General features: G+C 41.2%; 1 protein-coding gene across 8 annotated transcripts in view; it reads left to right on the top strand.

The window, feature by feature from the left end:
* LOC100511652 (glycerophosphodiester phosphodiesterase domain-containing protein 4) overlaps nucleotides 1-20,014 on the top strand; it is an 882,168-nt gene that overhangs the window by 741,446 nt on the left and 120,708 nt on the right. For 4 of the 8 annotated variants that reach the window (XM_084975426.1, XM_084975423.1, XM_084975422.1 and 1 more), the window contains exons 2-3: nucleotides 10,242-10,441; nucleotides 14,272-14,375. The exons of 1 other annotated variant lie outside the window; for it this stretch is intronic. In XM_084975426.1, the coding sequence (XP_084831552.1) occupies nucleotides 10,256-10,441; nucleotides 14,272-14,375 (290 nt within the window). In that variant the 5' untranslated portion in view covers nucleotides 10,242-10,255. Of the gene's footprint in view, nucleotides 1-10,241; nucleotides 10,442-14,271; nucleotides 14,376-20,014 lie in introns of those variants that run through there. 3 more of the 8 variants (XM_084975429.1, XM_084975430.1, XM_084975428.1) reach the window with 1 other exon arrangement.

The following is a 20,014-nucleotide window of genomic DNA, read 5'->3' as shown; positions in this document are numbered from 1 at the left end:
GGCTTCCCAGGGTGTGGGTTCCTTTCTTCTTTCATAGCTCCCTATCAGTGGTGCTAGTTCCATTCTGAGTCCTTTTCTCGCTCTCTTTTTTCCTTTTGTTCTATGCAGTAATGTGGAGGGTTTCTTGCCTTTGGAGGTTTAAGGTCTTCTGCCAGCATTCAGTAGATGTTCTGTGTGAATCGTTCTACATATAGTTTTTTTTTTTTTTTGATGTGTTTGTGGAAGAAGGTGAGTGCCATGTCTTACGCCTCTGCCATCTTGATCCTTCTGCGTTATTGTAGTTTTGATTTGCATTTCTCTAATAATTAGTGATGTTGAGCATTTTTTCATGTGCATGCTGGCCATCTGTATGTCTTATTTGGAGAAATGTCTCTTTAGGTCTTCTGCCCGTTTTTCAATTAGTTTGTTTGTTTTTTTTGTTTATGGGTTGTATGAATTGTTTGTATATTTTGGAGATGAAGCCTTTGTCGATTGCATTGTTTGCAAAGATTTTTCTACCATTCAGTGGGTTGTCTTTTCATTCTGTTTATGGTTTCCTTTGCTGTGCAAAAGCAAATTTTAACCAGGTCCCATTGGTTTATTTTTGTCTTTATTGTCATTATTCTAGGAGGCATGTCAAACAAGATGTTGCTGTGATTTAGGTCAAATAGCATTCTGCCTATATTTTCCTCTAGAGTTTTATAGTATCTGGACTTATCATTTATGTCTTTAATCTATTTCGAGTTTATTTTTGTGTATGGTGTTAGAGAATGTTCTGATTTCATTCTTTTACATGTAGCTGTCTAGTTTTCCCAGCACCACTTATTGAAGAAGACTGTCTTTCCTCTGTTGTATGTTTTTGCTTCCTTTGTCATAGATTAGTTGACCATAGGTGCATGGGTTTATTTCTGGGCTTTCTATCCTGTTCCATAGATCTGTACTTTTTTTTTTTTTTTGGTGCTAGCACCATACTGTTTTGATGCCTGTAGCTTTGGAGTCTACTCTGAAGACAGGGAGCTTGATTTCTCCAGTTCTAACTTTTCTTTTTGATATTGCTGGCTATTTGGGGTCTTTTGTGTTTCCATAAAATTTTTAAAGTGTATTTTTCTAGTTCTGTGAAGAATGTCCTTGGTAGTTTGATAGGAATTGCATTGAATCTGTAGATTGTCTTGGATAGTATAGTTATTTTGACAATATTGATTCTTCTAGGCCAAAAGCATGGTATAGCTTTCCATCTGTTTGTGTCATCTTTGATTTCTTTCAAAAAATCTTATAGTTTTCCAAGTACAGGTCTTTTGTTTCTTTAGGTAGGTTTATTCTTAGGTATTATATTCTTTTTGATATGATTGTAAAAAGGAATGGTCTCCCTAATTTCTCTTTCTCAGATTTTATTGTTAGTATATAGAAATGCAATCTATATCTGTGTATTAATTTTGTATTATGCAACTTTACCAAATTCATTGATGAGCTCTAATAGTTTTCTGGTAGTGTCTTTAGGAATTTCTAGTTATAGTATCATGTCATCAAACAGTGATAGTTTTACCTCTTTTCTAATTTGGACTGCATTTATTTATTTTTCTTCTCTGATTGCCATGGCTAGGATTTCCAAGACTATGTTTTTTTTTTTTTTTTGTTTTGTTTTTGTCTTTTTGTCTTTTGAGAGCTGCACCCATGGCATGTGGAGGTTCCCAGGCTAGGGGTCGAAGTGAAGCTGTAGCTGCTGGCTTACACCACAGATACAGCAATGCCAGATCCAAGCCATGTCTGCAACCTACACTGCTGCTCATGGCAATGCTGGATCCTTAACCCACTCAGCAAGGCCAGGGATTGAACCTGCAAACTCATGTCTCCTAGTTAGATTCGTTTCTGCTGTGCCATAATGGGAACTCCCCAAAACTATGTTGAATAACAGTTGTGAAAGTGGGCATCTTTGTCTTTTTCCTGGTATTAGTGGAATATATCACTATTTCAGTTTTTCACCATTGAGAATGATGTTAGCTGTGGGTTTGTCATAAATGGCATTTATTATATTGAGGTGGTTCCCCTCTATGCCCACTCTCTGAAGAGTTTTTATCAGGAACGAGTGTTGAATTTTGTTAAAAGCTTTTCCTGTATCTATTGAGATGATCATATGGTTTTTATTTTTCAGTTTTTCTATGTGGTATATTACATTGATAAATTTGCATATATTGAAGTATCCTTCCATCCCTGGGATAAATCCTACTTGATCATGGTGTATGATTTTTTAAATATATATTTGTATATGGTTTGCTAGTATTTTGTTGAGGATTTTTGCATCTATGTTCATCAGTGATATTGGCCTGTATTTTTTTTTTTGTGGTGTATTTGCATCCTCATGGATATTAGTTGGGTTCATTACTGCTGAGCCATGATGGGAACTCTTGATATGAGTATTTCTTTTTTTTTTTTTGTCTTTTTTGCTATTTCTTGGGCTGCTCCCGTGGCATATGGAGGTTCCCAGGCTAGGGGTCTAATTAGAGCTGTAGCCGCCAGCCTACGCCAGAGCCACAGCAATGTGGGATCCGAGCCGCGTCTGCAACCTACACCACAGCTCACGGCAACACCGGATCCTTAACCCACTGAGCAAGGCCAGGGACCGAACCCGCGACCTCATGGTTCCTAGTCGGATTCGTTAACCATTGCGCCACGACGGGAACTCGGATATGAGTATTTCTACTTCCACTTTTCCATGTTTTCTATTTGCATATAATACTTTCTTCTATCCCCTCACTTTAAGTCTGTATGTGTTCTTATATCTGAAGTGGGTCTCTTGTAAACAGCATATATATGGGTCTTGTTTTTGTATCCATTCAGCCAGTTTGTGTCTTTTAGTTGGAGCATTTAATCCATTTATGAATATAATTACATATAAGTATGTACTTATTGCCATTTTATTAATTTTGGGGGGTTGAAAATTTGGGTCTTTTTCTTCCCTTCCTCTTTTGTTGTCTTCTCTTGTGATTTGCTGACCTTTTTTTTTTTTTTTTTGGTCTTTTTGCCATTTCTTGGGCCGTTCCTATGGCATATGGAGGTTCCCAGGCTAGGGGTCTAATTGGAGCCGTAGCCACCAGTCTATGCCAGGGCCACAGCAACGTGGGATCCGAGCCGCGTCTGCAACTTACACCACAGCTCATGGCAACGCCAGATCCCTAACCCACTGAGCAAGGGCAGGGACCGAACCCGCAACCTCATGGTTCCTAGTCGGATTCGTTAACCACTGTGCCACGATGGGAACTCCTGCTGACCATTTTTAATGTTATATTTAGATTGCTTTTATTTTATGTGTGTGTGTCCATTATAGTTTTTTGATTTGTGGTTCCCATTATATGTTGATATAACCATTTATATGTGTGCAGAATTGTTTCTGATTGCTGGTCTCTTAATTTTAAATGCATTTCCAGTGTTCTGCATTTGTCTTATGCTTGCTAGTTTTGATATCATATTTTTCAGTGGGTGCTTTTCTACTTTCATATTATCTTTGCACCAGTGAGCTTTTTCATTTGTAATACTCATTTCTGACTGTGGCTTTTCCTTTTCTGCTTAGAGAAGTTCCTTTCGTAGTTGTTGTAGAGCTGGTTTGGAGGTGCTGAATTCTCTTAGTAAAATTGTCTGAAAAGCTTTTTCAATCTCTCCATCATATCTGAATGAGAGCTTTGCTGGGTAGAGAAATCTTGGTTCCAGGTTCCTCCTCTTAATCACCTCAAATATATCTTGCCACTCCCTTCTGGCTTGTAGAGTTTCTGCTGAAAAAGCAGCTGTTATCCTTATGGGGGTTCCCTTGTATGTTATTTGTTGCTTTTCCTTTGTGGCTTTTAATATTTTTTCTTTGTATTTAATTTTTGTCAGTTTGATTATTAGGTGTCTCGCTGTGTTTCTCCTTGGACTTATTCTGTATGGGATTCTCTGTGCTTCCTCAACTTGAGTGTTTCCTTTCCCATATTAGGGACATTTTCAACTCTAATATCTTCAAATTTTTTTTTCTGGCTCTTTCTCTCTTCTCCTTATGGAACTCCTATGATGTGTATGTTGGCATGTTTAATGTTGTCCCAGAGGTCTCTTAGTTCTTTTCATTCTTTTTTCTTTATTCTTTTCTATGGCAGTGATTTCCACCACTCTGTCTTCTATATCACCTATCCATCTTGTTCCTCTGTTATCCTGCTATTGATTCCTTCTGATGTATTTTTCACTTTGGATATCGTGCTGTTCATCTTAGTTTACCTGATCTTTAAATCGTCTAGCTCTTTGTCAAACACTTCTTTTAACTTTTCCATCTGTGTCTCCCTTCTTTTCCAATATCTTGGATCATCTACACTATCATCACAACTTCTTTTTTGGGTAGATTGCCTATCTCTTCATCAGTTAGTTGTTTTGTGTGTTTTTTCTTGTTCCTTTGTCTGAAAGCTACTTCTTTATCATCTCATAATATCTACCTTTCTGTTTATTGTCCCCTTGACAGCAGGTATGTAGCTGCAGCAGCAGGTGCCCAGTTCTGGAGTTCTCAGAGGTGGTAGTAGTTCATGTATACCTGGAGTGTGTGATGGGAGCAGCGGTATCAAACTGCCTCTCCTGGAGCTGGGTGGCTGCTAGGAATGGAGTCTCTGAGGGAGGTGGCAGTGACTCACAGTTCACAGGATTGCTTTTGTAGTATGTGGGCACAGCAATGGCTCCTGTGGCCCCTCCTCCTACCAGGTAGCTCTCAGGACTATTTCCTGTAGCTGGCAATGTCAGCTGCTGCTCCTGCAGCCCCTCCCTTTGCCTTGGAGGCTCTTGGGACTGCTCTCTGTAACTGTAGGAGCTGGTGCCATCTGTAGTCACTCCCCTTGTTTGGCCGCTCTGGGAATATCTCTCTATATCTCCAAGGGGCTGCTCCAGAACTGTTGCTAAAAGGCTCTCTCTGTAGCTGCAGGACTTGCACTTCTGGGGATTCCTCCCCCAGCTTGCCTGCCTGCAGGCTGTCTATAGCTGCCATGGTTAAGAATGTGGACCAGTGGGCCTCTCACGGCTCCTTTGGAAGGAGTACCACTGGCTCAGACCTCTGCGGGGCCACTGGCAGGAGCTTCAGAGTTTGTGCCTTTCTATGGCTGGGCAGTTTGTGGCTCCCATAAGGAACATGCACCATTGGCCCTCTCCCTGCTCCTTTGGGGCAGAAAGGGCTCCTGCAAGGCTGCTGGCAGAGCTTGTGCTTTTCTGGTTGGGCACTTTGTGGCTTCTGCAGGAAATGTGCACCAGCAGGCCTCTTGCAGCTCCTTTGGTATGAAAGGAACAACTGCCAGCACAGGCCCCTGCAAGGCCACTGGCAGGAACTGTGGAGCTCATGTTATTCACCCAGGTGGTTACTCTACTTGCTCCAAGTTCTCTGTAGCCTTAAGGGCAGGGCTGCTCCCTAGCTGTTGCTAGGGAACAGCTGCTGCTGGGTAGCTCCCAGAGCTGAAGCAGTGTCCTACAGCCTGAGAGCTTGCACAAGGAGCAAGGCTGTAATGGTGGATCTTTCCCCTTCCTTCCAGCACGCCCAAACAGTAGTGCCCAGCCTCTAAACCCTGCTGGGCTGCCTCAGCTTACGCCTTCAAGTGTGGTTACCCTATACTTTAGTCCCTCCAGGCTGTTTCCATGCAGCCGACCTGTTTGTTCCCACATAGCCAGCCCCAGCTGTCTCTTTAAGTCTGATCTCTAAAGCCGGAGTTTTAGTTCCTGACACTTGCTGGCATGCGCATACAGTTGCTGGTGGCCGTGGCACTTACCTTGCCATAGCACTGACCCTTTGAGGAGGATTGTTTACATTTTAACTGCGTCACAGGGTTGCTGTCTTCCCCTCTAATACTCTAAAGTTCCTCATCTGTCCCAGCTGTTCTCCTTGTGGTTGGGGGGGGGGACCTTCCCAGGGTGCAGGAGCTTTTCCTTTCTCCGGCTCCTTCCTAGGGGTGCAGGTCCCATTTTGTTTCTTTCCTCTTCTTTTTCTTCTTTCTTCCTTCTTTCGTCCTATCCAGTTTCGTGACGTTTTTCTTGTTCTGTCTTAATCCTGAGATCTTTTTTCAGTGTTCAGCAAATTTTTTTGTGCAAATAGTTCCACAAGTAGATGCATTCTCAGTGTGTTTGTGGGAATAGGTGAGCCTCTTGTCCTACTACTCTGCCATCTTCCTCCTGTCATAAGAAATCATTCTTATCCTTATTCCTCTAGATGTAATGTGTCTTCCTCTCTGGCTGGTTTTGAGATTTTTATCAGTGTTTATATGCATCTTGGGTATTATATATTTTGTAGTTTTCTGTATGTGCCTTTTCCTTGGGGTTTATTGTGCTTCTTGGTCTGTGACTTTACAGTTTTCATCAAATTGGGAAATTTTTTAGCCATTTATTCTTCAGACACTGTTTTTTTTTTTTTTGTTGTTGTTGTTGTTTTTGCTATTGTTTTTTGTTTCTTTTTTTACATTCACCCTCCTCTCTTCCAGGAACTCTAGTCATATTTATATTAGAATGCTTATAATTGTTCTACAGTTCATTTCTGTCTTGTTCTCCACTCCCATCACCACCAAATCTCAAATTCTCATGTTTTCCTCTGCAGTGTGTAATTTGCTCTTAACCCCAGCAATGTATTTTTTGTATCTAGAAGTTCAGTTTACCTCTTTTAAAAATATGAACTCACTTTGGAACCTGTGCTACAGTGGAATAGCAAGGTGGAAGATATCTGGCTTCTTAATGAAATTGTAAAGTTAGCATATGATGTAATGTGTTCTTTTTACCTTTGAGATATTTTTGTTACTAAAAATTAAAAAAAAATAGGAGTTTCTGTTGTGGCTCAGCAGGTTAAGAACTCCACTAGCATCCATGAGGATGTGGGTTCAATCCCTGGCCTCATCATATGGGTTAAGGATCCAGTGTGGTTGCAAGCTGTGTAGGTTGCAGATGCAGCTTGGATCTGGTGTTGCTGTGGCTGTGGCATAGGCTGTCAGCTGCAGCTCCTATTCAACTCCTAGCCTGGAACTTCCATATGCTGCAGGTGTGGCCCTAAAAAGGAAAAAAAAAAAAAACTAATGGTAAAAGAAAGTCTGTTTCAGTCATTGCTATTTTTTTGTTTTGTTTTTTTTTAGGGCCACACCCATGGCATATGGAGGTTCCCAGGCTAGGGATCCAATCGGAGCTGTAGCTGCCGGCCTGTGCCACAGCCACAGCCATGCCAGATCTGAGCCTTGTCTGAGACACATAGCACAACTCACAGCAACACCGGATCCTTAACCCACTGAGCGAGGCCAGGGATTGAACTGGCAATCTCATGGTTCCTAGCTGGATTTGTTTCTGCTGTGCCACGATGGGAACTCCGCCATTGCTGTTTTGAATGCTGTATAATTCTTTTCTTTCTTCCTTCCTTCCTTCCTTCCTTCCTTCCTTCCTTCCTTCCTTCCTTCCTTCCTTCCTTTCTTCCTTTCTTTCTTTCTTTCTTTCTTTCTCTCTCTCTCTCTCTCTCTCTCTCTCTCTCTCTCTCTTTCTCAAATGAATTTATCACATCTGTAGTTGTAAAATGATCGTAACAATCCAATTTCACAGGATTTCCTTCCCATAACCCAAGCACATCCCCCAACCCCCAAACTGTCTCCTCTGGAGACCATAAGTTTTTCAGTGTCTGTGAGTCAGTATCTGATCTGCAAAGAAGTTCAGTCTGTCCTTTTTTCAGATTCCACATGTCAGTGAAAGCATTTGATTTTGGTGTGTCATTGTATGGCTGGCTTCACTTAACATGATAGTTTCTGGGTCCATCCATGTTGCAAAAAATGCTGGTATTTCGTTCTTTTTAATGGCTGAGTAATATTCCATTGTGTATGTGTACCACATCTTCTTGATCCACTCCTCTGTCAATGGACATTTAGGTTGTTTCCATATCTTGGCTATTGCAAATACTGCTGCAGTGAACATTGGAGTACATGTGTCTTTGCGAGTCATGGTTTTCTCTGGGGAGATGCCCAGCAGTGGGATTGCTGGATGAAATGGTAGTTCTGTGTTTAGTTTTCTGATAAATCTCCATACTGCTTTCCACAGTGGTTGCACCAATTTACAATCCCACCAACAGTGTACTAGTGTTCCTTTTCCTCCACACCCTCTCCAGCGCTTACTGTTTGTGACTTTTGGATGATGGCCATTCTGGCTGGTGTAAGGTGGTGCCTCATAGTGGTTTTGATTTGAATCTCTCTAATAACGAGTGATGTTGAACATCTTTTCATGTGCTTTTTGGCCATCTGTATGTCTTCTTTGGAGAACTGTCTGTTTAGATCTTCTGCCCATTTTTTGATGGGGTTGTTTGTTTTTTTGGTATGGAGCTGCAGAAGGTGTTTATAAATTTTGGAGATGAATCCCTTGTCAGTCGATTCACTTGCAAATATTTTCTCCCATTCTGGGGGTTGTCTTTTTGTGTTGTTTAGGGTTTCCTTTGCTGTGCAGAAACTTTTCAGTTTGATTAGGTCCCATTTGTTTATTTTAGTTTTTGTTGTCAATACTCTAAGAGGTGGGTCTGAGAAGATGTTGCTGTCATTTATGTCATAGAGTATTAGGGAGTGTTCAAATTTCATGCTTTTCCATGTGGCTGTCCAGTTTTCTCAGCACCAATTATTGAACAGGCTGTCTTTTCTCCATTGTATATCCTTGCCTCCTTTGTCATAGATGAGTTGGCTGTAGGTGCATGGGTTGAATTCTAGGCTTTCTATCCTGTTCCACTGATCTATCTTTCTGTCTTTGTGCCAGTACCACGTGGTTTTGATGATTGTTGCTTTGTAGTATAGTCTGAAGCCCTGCCTCCTGGTAGGTGGAGCCGATTCCTATCCCCCTGTTGGGTGGGGCTTAGTCTCTGGATGGGATTAGAGGCAGCTGTGTGCCTGAGGGGTCTTTAGGTAGCCTGTTTACTGAGGGGCAGGGCTGTGATCCCACCTGGATTCCTGTTTGGCCTGGGGCTTCTCAACAGCTGACTGACAGGTGGGGCCAGACTTTCCCAAAATGGCCACCTCCAGAGAAAGGCACTGCTGCTGAATATTCCCGAGAGCTTTGCTTTCAATGTCCCTCCCTCACAACAAGCCACGTTCACCCCTGTTTTCTCAGGATGTCCTCCAAGAACTGTGGTCAGGTTTGACCTAGATTTCCATGGAGGCTTTGCTTTGCCCTGGGACCCAGTGCACGTGAAAGTCTGTGTGTGCTTTTTAAGAATGGGGTCTCCGTTTCCCCCAGTCCCGTGGAGCTCCTGCGCACAAGCCCCACTGGCCTTTGATGCCAGATGCTCCAGGGCTCTTTCTCCCAGTGACAGATCCCCACATGCGAGAGTTTGATGTGTGGCTCAGAACTCTCACTCCTGTAGGTGAGTCTCTGTGAACCAGTTAGTTTCCAGTCTGTGGAGCTTCCCACCTGGGAGGTATGGGGTTGTTTATATCGCAAAATTGCCCCTCCTGCCTCTTGATGTGGCCTCCTCTTTTTCTTCTGGAGTAGGGTATCTTTTTTAAGGTTTCCGTTCCATTTGGGTGAAGAGTGCTCAGTCTTAAGTTGTGAATTTTGTTGTTTTTAGGAGAGAAGTTGAGCTCCAGTCCTTCTATTCCGCCATCTACAAACATAGATTCTCTGGTGTCTGGACTTACTGAGGTTCAGGTTTTTATGTCTCCATGCAGAAGGAATTCAGCGAGAGACAAAGTGATGGGCAAGAAATAGACTTATTAAGATAGGATGTTTGTGAGAGATGCAAGCAGGCAGGCAAGGAGGTTCCGGCCCCAGGATCCAGTGGGCTATCATCCAAGGGGAATTGTATAATTCTTAATTGAGGCTAATCCTAACTTATTCCATATGGGAAAGGGGAGAAAGTGAAGAGGCAGGCAGCTGTGTGTTTGAGTCATTTATTAATCAAAGTTTATGTTTTTTATATAGCTTCCTCATGTCTCTAAGTTTTCAAGTTATTTCCAGAGCATAATACAGTTAAAACATAATTTGTATGCATTACCTAACTTGATGCCTGTATCATCTATTAGTTGGCTAGGACAGATAATATGGTCCCCTTTTTAGAAATGAAAACTTAAACGTTGAATGGTACAATGATTGCAGTAAACACTCAACTAGTTAGTGGGAAAGATAGGATGAAGCTCTACATCAAATCCAGTGCATTATTATCCTAGATTATAAACAATTTTAAATCCATCTGTTTTGATGGAATTTTCTGTTGAATGGTGAGGTAGGAAACATTTGAAGAAATTATGAGATCCTGATTGTTTTATTTGTCATTACAGCAAAAACGTGAACCATGTCTATGAAGGCTAAAAGGATTGTGCCTATGAGCCAGAGGACAAGAAGACAGAAAAAGAATAGTCCATGGATTATACACATCTTCAACAATGAGTGCTTTGTTGCTTCCATTACTGGCTGCTACAGCTGCCAGTGGAAAACCAAACAGGCGAAAAAATCTAGACATGGAGCCTGCTGCTCTTGGGTACAGAGAGATGGGAAGGAGCTGGACCACACTCTCTTGGAAATGGGGAGCATGGGCTGGTCTCTGCCCTCTTGCGGGCTCATGGAGTGTCTTTAGGACTGGGCATGCCAGGGCTCTAGTTCTTCTACGGAAGGATGAGTACAATTCTGGAGCCAAAGTTTCCCGAAACATGTGCTTGTTTTCTTAATTTTCTTTCACTTTTATTCTTCATTTCTCTTCTTTTTGGTCCTACACTTATTGATTTATTCACCTTTGCTTTTATTAATAAGTGAACCCTGAAGAAAAATTGAGGTTTAGGTACAGTTAGATGATTTTTTCTAGGGAATATAGGAATTCTTGAATCTTTAAATCTCTCTTCAGTGCGAGTTTCCCAAAGGAGCTACACTTATGATAAAATACAGCAAGTATCTTGGTCAGGCCAATATCTGATTTTCTCTAATGAAGATCACTGGTAAGCCTGAGTGGTGGCATGTGGTCCAGCCTCACTGAGTGCCTCTTTCTTTCTGTAAGCCATATGTTGGGCCTCTGGTGGGCTACATGATGGAAGAGACTAAATGATGAGCCCACTGAAGTGAGAAGAGGAGGGTCATATCATGTACCTTCACTTATTTATAAACTTGGCCTAGCTAGGGGCCAAGATTCTGACCAGTTGGATCATTAATGTCTCTTTTCTGAGATGGGGAGCACAAGGAAAGGGGGGAAATGGAAGGCTTCCCTGGATTAGGTACATTCCTCTGTCTGTGTAGCTTTCCTGCCCAGATAGTGATCGGGGATAACACAAGTGCCTCAGGCGTGGTTCCTACTCTCAAGGAATTCACAGTCTACTGGAGCAAAAGACAAGTACGCAACCTCAGTATGTTGAGAGAAGTGCTATAATTTGTGTATATGCATAGATGCATCCATGTGCAAGAGAGGGGGCACAGATAACTTTAGAAGGTGAAAGGTGATCAAGAATTGGATAGAGGATGGCAGAAGAAAGGGTTTTGGAGGAAGAGTCAAAGGGCTTAGTATAGGGTTTACTTTAGGTGGAGCAGAGGATAGAAATGGAGGTGATGGGAAATGAAGCTGCAGAGGGAGGTAAGGTAGGTGTTGTGTGGTTTTAATAATTTGACCTCTGCCATGTAGGGAATAAAGAGTCCCTAAAGATTTTAAGGTACTGATGTTGCCTGAGCTGTGTTTTGCAATGTTTGTTTGATCCCATGTGAAAGATGCATTGGCGGATAACAAAAGTAATTGAAGGAGATGTCTTTGCCTTCAAAGAGAAAGCAGTAGTAGGACTCAAGGCAGGAGATGTTGGTTCCTGAATTAGATTCGTGATGGTAGAAAGGGAGAAGAACAAAATGACTCAACAGGCATGTATGATGTCTTCCCGGGAGAGCTGTCAAGAAGGTCCTCAAGAGAAAGGCGAAGGGAGGCTTCATGGGAAAGGTGACATTGGCGGTAGTTGGTATAATGGGGAGTATGTTTAGTTCCTTGTGCCAGCTCTGCTTTTGGTCTAGTTTATGTGATATCACCGAGCTCCCTATAACTAGGGTACTAAACTACACAATTCTCAAGGCCCTATTTCTGCACAGGAGAAGGAGTATAGCATATAGCAAAAGTGCACAGACCCTGTGTTCTGGGGAAAGACTGTGTTCTGGATTCAGTTTATGGCTTCACCGGTTTCTCCGTATTAGAGCTTTACCACTGTGGGACCTTGGGCAAGGTACCCAACATTCCGGTGATTGATTCCTCATTAGAATAATGGAGATGGTAACAACAGTACCCACCAATGTGATTTGTTCTGAGGAGAGAGGAGGGGAGAGGTGGACCTGGGCTCAGCACATCATCAGCACCCCATAAATGTTAGCTATTATTACTACTGTTCTTGGAGTCACTGTCTTATGGATGTGACCTTCCACAGACACAAATGATGTAAGGAATTCTGGGGAGAGGAAATAAGGTGGGGAAAGGGCCAGAGATGGAGAAGCACAGTGGTGTGTCTAGGGGAAAATGAATTTTGAAGGTTGAATTTACGAACATATAAGGCAATAAATGGGGAGTGATTGAGTTGGAAAGGAGGATTTTAAACATGTTATGATACATCTTTAGGTCAGGATAAAATATTTGAACTTTATTCTGTAAACAGTGGAAGAGCTTTGAACATTTTTAGACAAGAGTGGCAACAGTGAGAATTAAAATAAGGAAGTGGATTTAACAAGAACGAGTTTATTGAATGTGCACCACAATGAATAAGACCCGTAAGGCCTTGGCCTTCCTGCCTCTTACATTCTGGTGGGATGACTTAGGAAATAAAGATCATGAAGAAAGGTGGTTTCAGTGATAGGAGCTTTGGAGAAAATACATAGGAAAATGTGTTAGGTGGATGGGAGAGTGATTGGAGAAGACCTCTTTGAAACAGTGTCATGTGTGTGGTTTCTTAAAGAGGTGGAGCCAGCCTTGTGCTCATCTGGGGGCAAAAATATTCCAGGCAGAGGAACCAAGAGGTGCAAAACTCTTGAGATGGAAACAGATTTGGTCATGTTCTAGAAACAGAAAGGAGGCCAGTGTGGCTGTGGTTCAGAAATGGATCAGTGTGTAGAAAGGGGTGAGGTCAGAGATGGGCAAGGGTTGATCACGTAGGACCTTTGGGCCAAGGCAGGCGTTTGGGTGATATCCTAGTGCAGTAGAAAGTCCTGGGAGGGTTGTGCATGGGGAAGTGCCTTTATCGGATACATGTTTTTTAAAGTCCACCATGGTTTTTTTGTAGAGAATGAGTATAAACTTGAGTCAAATTCCATTCTCTTCATCTTCCTACACTCAGGAAGTGGTGGTTTAGTGCCTTAGGCTGTTAATGTCTGTCATCAGAATGGGTATGTCGATACTCACTCTATGTTGTTAATTTTATTTCTTTATTCTTACTCTTCACAGTGACTCCCTATTTTAGACAAGGCATGGGTTATTCTATCCATGTTTTACAGATTACAAATAGTATCCCAAAGAGACAGAATTTCTTACCCATGTGAAACAGAAATGTTAGGATTATAACTCAAGTAGCAACCCAAATCTAATGGTCCCAAGAAGAGTTTGAAAACCTCTGTCTTGGCTGGTTTGTGATACAATTTTCAGTGCAGGGAATTGCCTTCAAGGCTCAGTTTGTACACCTTTTCCGTAAAGATATCCTCCACTTTGGCTCACGGATCTGGGCAGTGCCCCTGCCGCTTCTTAGTTGTTTGACCTCGAGTGAATTACTTTACCTCTCTGAGACTGAGTTCTTTTCTCTGCAAAATGAGGTTAACAATACCTTATATGGTTCTGTTGAGAAATAAAGCAGAATGAAAGTAGCTTGTGAAGTCCCTAGCATTGTATTGGTGCAGAATAGCTGCTGAAATACAGTTTATTCCATAATCTGCTTTTCTCCTCCCCCAAATGTGGATAGATAAATGCATAAATGAACTGATGAATGCATGCATTACTCAATGAACGAGTCACTGAAGAAACATTTGGTAGATGAGAGGTAGATGAATTCAATAGCTGATTGTAGAGAGTCAGCTCCATTTCAGGAGCTGTGCTAGATGTTGGCATTATAGAGATGTGTAACAGAAGTTCCTTTTCCTCAGAGAAGCACCTGGCATCAGATACAAACATATAAAAACGTAATTGCAATTCTGTGTAGTAAATGTTAAAAAAAAAACTTATAAAGAGTTCCATAGGCATAAAAGAATACCCTCCAGCCTGGGGAGAGTCATGCTGCATGGCAACCATGCAGACCTCTGACAGGTATATACAGATGTGTCTGAGGTACCATGGATAAATGGAGCTAAATTAGATTTCCTTCTTTCTCTTTTCAGAGAGAGCAATTATTTTATCCATGTCTGGTTATTTCATTTTGCTTGTCTGTGCTTTTGCTGTTCGTGTGGATAGAATCCTCAAACGAATACAATGGCTTTAACTGGTAAGTTTTCCTTTTTATATTTTCATATGTGTAAGGCTTCTTTGGTCTAATAGCCACATGGATACAACTTCAAGCTAAAAAGATGGCTGTGAGGGAGGGTGGATAAAATTGGGTTTTCTGCAGCTGGTGGATGGGAGGCCTGGCTCTGGGGAGGAGTGAGGATGCTGGGCACCCTCGGCTGTTACACTTCCCTTCCCCTGTGCACACTCTCCCCTTCTCGGGTCTGGCTCGGGGGAAGCTTTGTGCGCTTCCTGTGCCCAGTGCTTCTGTTCACGTGACTCCCTGACCCCTTGCTCCTGGGTCTTTGTGTCTGGGTTATTGATGCCACTTGCTAGTGTTGGTCTTCATGATCTCTGTCCCTGAACCCTGGTGTCTCTGCCTCACCTCCAGTCCCTGCTTCTTCCTTCTGTCTTGAGGGGGCTTCCTAGGACTCTGAAGACAGAAAGGGTGTCCAATCTCAGCAGCCTTTCTGGCCAGACTCCTCTTCCTCAACTGCTCCCAGCTCTTGGAGTTTCTATGGCCTGATGGTTGCAAAACTTACCCATTATTTGGTGTTCGGGGGAGAAGGGGGTATGTTTGAGTAAGAGGCTTTATTTTAAATGGAATACAGTGTATTTTTCCTTTTATAGAAGTAAAATATGGTTTGTTATTTTAAATATAAAAAATGCAGCAAGTAAAAAATATAAAAAATCTGCTTTAGTTTTATTCTTGAGTGACAGTCACTTGCTATATTTCCCAGTCTTTTTTTTGATGCTTTATTTTTGTATTATTATGCTCATCCCATACATATAATTTTGCTCTTCCTTTTCACTTAAAATGGTTGTACACATTTTTACAAATTGTTAAAGTTCTTATTAACATCATTTAAAAAGGTTTTAAAATACTTCCTGAGAGCTCCCCTTGTGGCTCAGTGGTGATGAACCCAACTATTATCCATGAGGCTGTGAGGTTAGTCCTGGCCTCACTCAGTGGTTTAAGGATCTGGTGTTGCCATGAGCTGTGGTGTAGGTCACAGACATGGCTCGGATCTGGTGTTGCTGTGGCTGTCGTGCAGGCCTGCAGCTGTAGCTCTGATTTGACACCTAGCCTGGGAACTTCCGTGTGCTGCAAGTGCGGCCATTAACAAACAAAACAAAATAAAACAAAAACAACTTCCTGGAGTTCCCATCGTGGTGCAGCGGAAACAAATCCAGTGAGGAACCATGAGGTTGCGGGTTCAATCCCTGGCCTAGCTCAGTGGGTTAAGGATCTGGTGTTACTGTGAGCTGTGATATGGGTCACACACACGGCTTGGATCTGGTATAGCTGTGGCTCTGGCGTAGGCCGGCAGCAACAGTTCTGATTAGACCCCTAGCCTGGAACCTGCATATGCTGTGAGTGTGGCTCTAAAAAGACAAAAGACCAAAAAAACCCACAACAGCTTCCTGACATGGAGGTAGTCTAGTGCACTTACTTAACCGCTTTATATTTTTAGGCATTATGAATGCTTCTGGTTTTTTTTTTTTTTTATAAAATGAGAAACCTTTGTTCTCTGACTTACGTTCTTATAAACTATGGATTCCCATATGTGGTGTTATTAAGAATAAACAATAGTAAAATTCATTATGCCTATTGCCAGGGTACTTTCTCAAAAGATTCTAGCAATTTCCATTCAAAAGAGAAGTATACGAGTTCCTATTTTAACCTGCTATTGAAACATTATTTTGATCATTTTTATTAATTTTGATCATTTTTGTTAATTTTCTAGATGGAATTTGTTGTGTTTTAATTTAGTCATTACAAGTTTCAATATTGGTTTATTTAATTTATTTACTTTTTCATTTCCTCCCTTTATTTTGTGGGACCTTTCCGAATTTTCATCAGTTTATATGCAGTTTTTATTTCTGGACTCATTCTAAATTATTCCACAGGATTGAGATACCAAACTGCTTTATTTTTCAGTAAACTTTCCCTCAGTTATTTATTTTTTAATTAAAAAAATTAATGTTTTTTTCTTTTTTGGCTGCCGTGTGGTGTATGGAATTCAGATCCAAGTTTTAGTTGTGATCTGTGCTGCATTGTTTAAGCCAGTGTGCCAGGCTGGGGACCAAACTTGCATCCAGGATTGAATTTGCAGGCTGGGGACCAAACTTGCCACTTATCCTATTGCACCACAGCATGAACTTCATCAGTTCGTGTGTGTGTGTGTGTGTGTGTGTGTGTGTGTGTGTCTTTTTAGGGCCGCACCTGTGGCATATGGTGGTGGCTGGGGGAGCTATAGCTGCTGGCCTATGCTGCAGCCACATCAATGCCAGATCTGAGCTGTGTCTGCAGCCTATACCATAGCTCACCCGCAGTGCCAGATCCTTAACCCACTGAGCAAGGGCAGGGATCGAACCTGTGTCCTCGTGGATGCTAGTCAGATTTGTTTCTGCCGAACCACAAGAACTCCTCCTTCATCAGTTTTTAAAAATCTTTTTATTGAAATGTGATTGATGTGTGACATTTTATTAGTTTTGGGTATACAGCCTAATAGTTTGATATTGGTATATGTTGTAAAATGATCATAACATTTTGTTACATCCATCAATACACATAATTACAGTTTTTTTTTCTTGTGATGAGAAGTTTTAGAATCTACTCTCCCAGCAATTTTCAAATATATAATGCAATGTTATTAACTATGTCAACATGCTGTGTGTTACATTCCCATGACTTATTTATTTGATAATTGGCGGTCTGTACGTTTCGACTCCCTTCACCCATTTCGTCTCTCTTCACCCACCGTAACCACCAATCTGTTCTGGGTTTATTTTTTTTTGTTTGTTTTATTTTTTTTTGCTTTTTAGGGGACAGCTGCAGTATATGGAAGTTCCTGGGCTAGGGGTCGAAGCGGAGCTACAGCTGCCTGCCTATGCCACAGCCACAGCAATGCCAGGTCCAAGTTGCAACTACGACGTACACCACAAGTCACCACAACTCATGGCAACGCTGGATCATTAACCCATGAGTGAGGCCAGGGGTGAAACTATCCAACGCAGATACTAGTTGGCTTCATTTCTGCTGAGTCACAAGGGGGAACTCCCTGTCTTTGTTTTTCAGATTCCACATATAAGGATAATCATATGGTATTTGTCTTTTTCTGTCTGACTTATTTCACTTAGGATAATGTCCTCAAGGGTTCATCAGGATTGTCACAAATTGCAAGGTATCCTTCTTTGTTTAAATGGCTGCGTAATATTCCAATGTATATACAAACCACATATTCTCTGTCCACTTATCTGACAGTCGATAGGTTGTTTAGGTGGTTTCTCTGTCATGGCTGTTGTGAATGATGTTGCAGTGAACATAGGAGTGCCGATATCTTTCAAGTTAGTTTTTTCCATTTTCTTTGGATAAATACTCAGAAATTCAGTTGTTGGATCATATGATAGCTCCATTTTCATTTTTTGAGGAAACTCCATACTGCTGTTTTCCATAATACCTGTAACAACTTACATTCCCACCAGTAAGGCACAAGGGCTTCCTTTTCTCCATATCCTCACAAATACTTCTTATAACTTGTCTTTTTGATAATAGTCATCCTAACAGGTATGAGATGATCTCTCATTATGGTTTTGATTTGCATTTTACTGATGATAAGTAATATTAAATACCTTTACAAGTACCTATGACCTGTATGTCTTCTCAGGAAAAAAAAAAGGCTGTTCAGGAGTTCCTGTCATGGCTCAGCAGTTAATGAACCTGACTGGCATCCATGCGGACACAGGTTCAATCCCTGACCTTGCTCAGTGGGTTAAGGGTCTGGCTTTACCTTGAGCTGTGGGGTAGGTCTCAGACACGGCTTGGATCCCGCATCGCTGTGGCCCTGGTATAGGCTGGTGGCTACGGCTCTGATTGGACCCCTGGCCTGGGAACTTCCATATGCTGCGGGTATGGCCCTAAAAAGAGAGAAAGACAAAAAAAAAAAAAAAAAAAAAAAAAAGAGTCTGTTCAGATCCTCTACCTGCCTTCTGCTTTTTAGGGCCGCACTTGCGGCATTTGGAAGTTCCTAGGCTAAGGGTCAAATCAAAGCTACAGCTGCTGCCACAGCCATAGCCACAGCCACACAGGATCCAAGCTGAGTCTGTGACTTACACCACAGCTCAGTCCTTAACCACTGAGCGAGGTCAGGCATCGAACCCACAACCTCATGTTTCCTAGTCAGATTCATTTCTGCTGTGCCATGATGGGAACTCCCCTCTGCCCACTTTTATATTGGGTTGTTTGTTTGCTCTTCAGTTGTATGAATTCTTTAATCCTTAACCTGGTGCACCAGAGGAGAACTCCCCCATTTTTCCTTTTCAAGATTACTTTGGATATTCACAGGTTTTATGTTTCCATAAAAAGTTTTAAATATTTTGTTCTATTTTTGTAAAGAATGTCATTGGTAATTTGATAGGGATTGCATTGCATCTGTAGACTGCCTTGGATAATATAGTTATTTTGACAATATTGATCTTCCAACCCAGGAGTATGGTATAGCTTTCCAATTGTTTGTGTCATCTTTGATTTTTTTCATCAACATCTTAGAGTTTTCAGAGTACAGGACTTTTATCTCTTTAGGTGGGTTTATTCTTAGGTATTTTTTTCTCTTTGATTTGTTGGTAAATGGGATTGTTTCCTTGATTTCTCTTTCTGATCTTTCATTTTTAGTATTTAGAGATGCAAGAGATTTCTGTGTATTAATTTTGTATCGTTCAACTTTATGAAATTCATTGATGACCTCTTAACATTTTTCTGGTAGTGTCTTTAGGATTTTTTATGTATAGTATCATGTCATCTACAAACAATGCCAGTTTTAATTCTTTTCCAATTTGGACTTCTTTTATTCCTCTTTATTCTCTGATTGCTATGGCTCTGACTTCCAAAACTGTGTTGAATAACAGTGGTGAGTAAGGACATCCTTGTCTTGTTCCTGAACTTAGTGGAAATGCTTTCAGCATTTCGCCATTGATAATATTGGCTGTGGGTTTGTTATATATGGCCTTTATTTTGTTGAAGTAGATTCCTTCTATACTCACTTTCTGGAGAGTTTTTGTTTAAAAGGGGAGTTGAATTTTGTCACAAGCTTTTTCTTCATCTACTGAGATGATCATATGTTTTTAATTCTTCAGTTTGTTAATGTGGTGTATCACACTGATTGATTTTTGGATATTGAAGAATCTTTGCATCCCTGGGATAAATCCCAGTTGATCATGGTATATGATCCTTTTGATGTATTGTTGGATTTGGTTTGCTAATATTTTGTTGAGGATTTTTCCATCTATATTTATTAGTGATATTGGCCTATAATTTTCTTTTTTTGTGGTATCTTTGGTTTTGGAATCAGGGTGATGGTGGCCTCATAGGATGAGCTTGCAAGTGTTCCTCCCTCTGCAATTTTTTGGAATTGTTTCAGTAGAATTGGTGTTAACTCTTCTCTAAATGTTTAATAGAATTCACTTGTGAAGCCATTTGATCCTATACTTGTGTATTTTGGAAGTTTTAAAATCACAGTTTCAGTATTTGTACTTATGATTGGTCTATTCATGTTTTTTATTTCTTCCTGGTTTAGTCTTGGAAGGTTGTATCTTTGTAAGAATTTGTCCATTTCTCCTAGGTTGTCCATTTTATTGGTA

This window comes from Sus scrofa, chromosome 9 (assembly GCF_054392235.1).
Source record: "Sus scrofa isolate SSC_HxYL_T2T_F1_AM1 chromosome 9, Sscrofa_HxYL_maternal_Yorkshire_Landrace_v2.0, whole genome shotgun sequence".
Taxonomy (NCBI): Eukaryota; Metazoa; Chordata; class Mammalia; order Artiodactyla; family Suidae; genus Sus; species Sus scrofa.
Note: the sequence above shows the minus strand (reverse complement) of the source record. Positions and strands in the feature narration are given on the sequence as shown.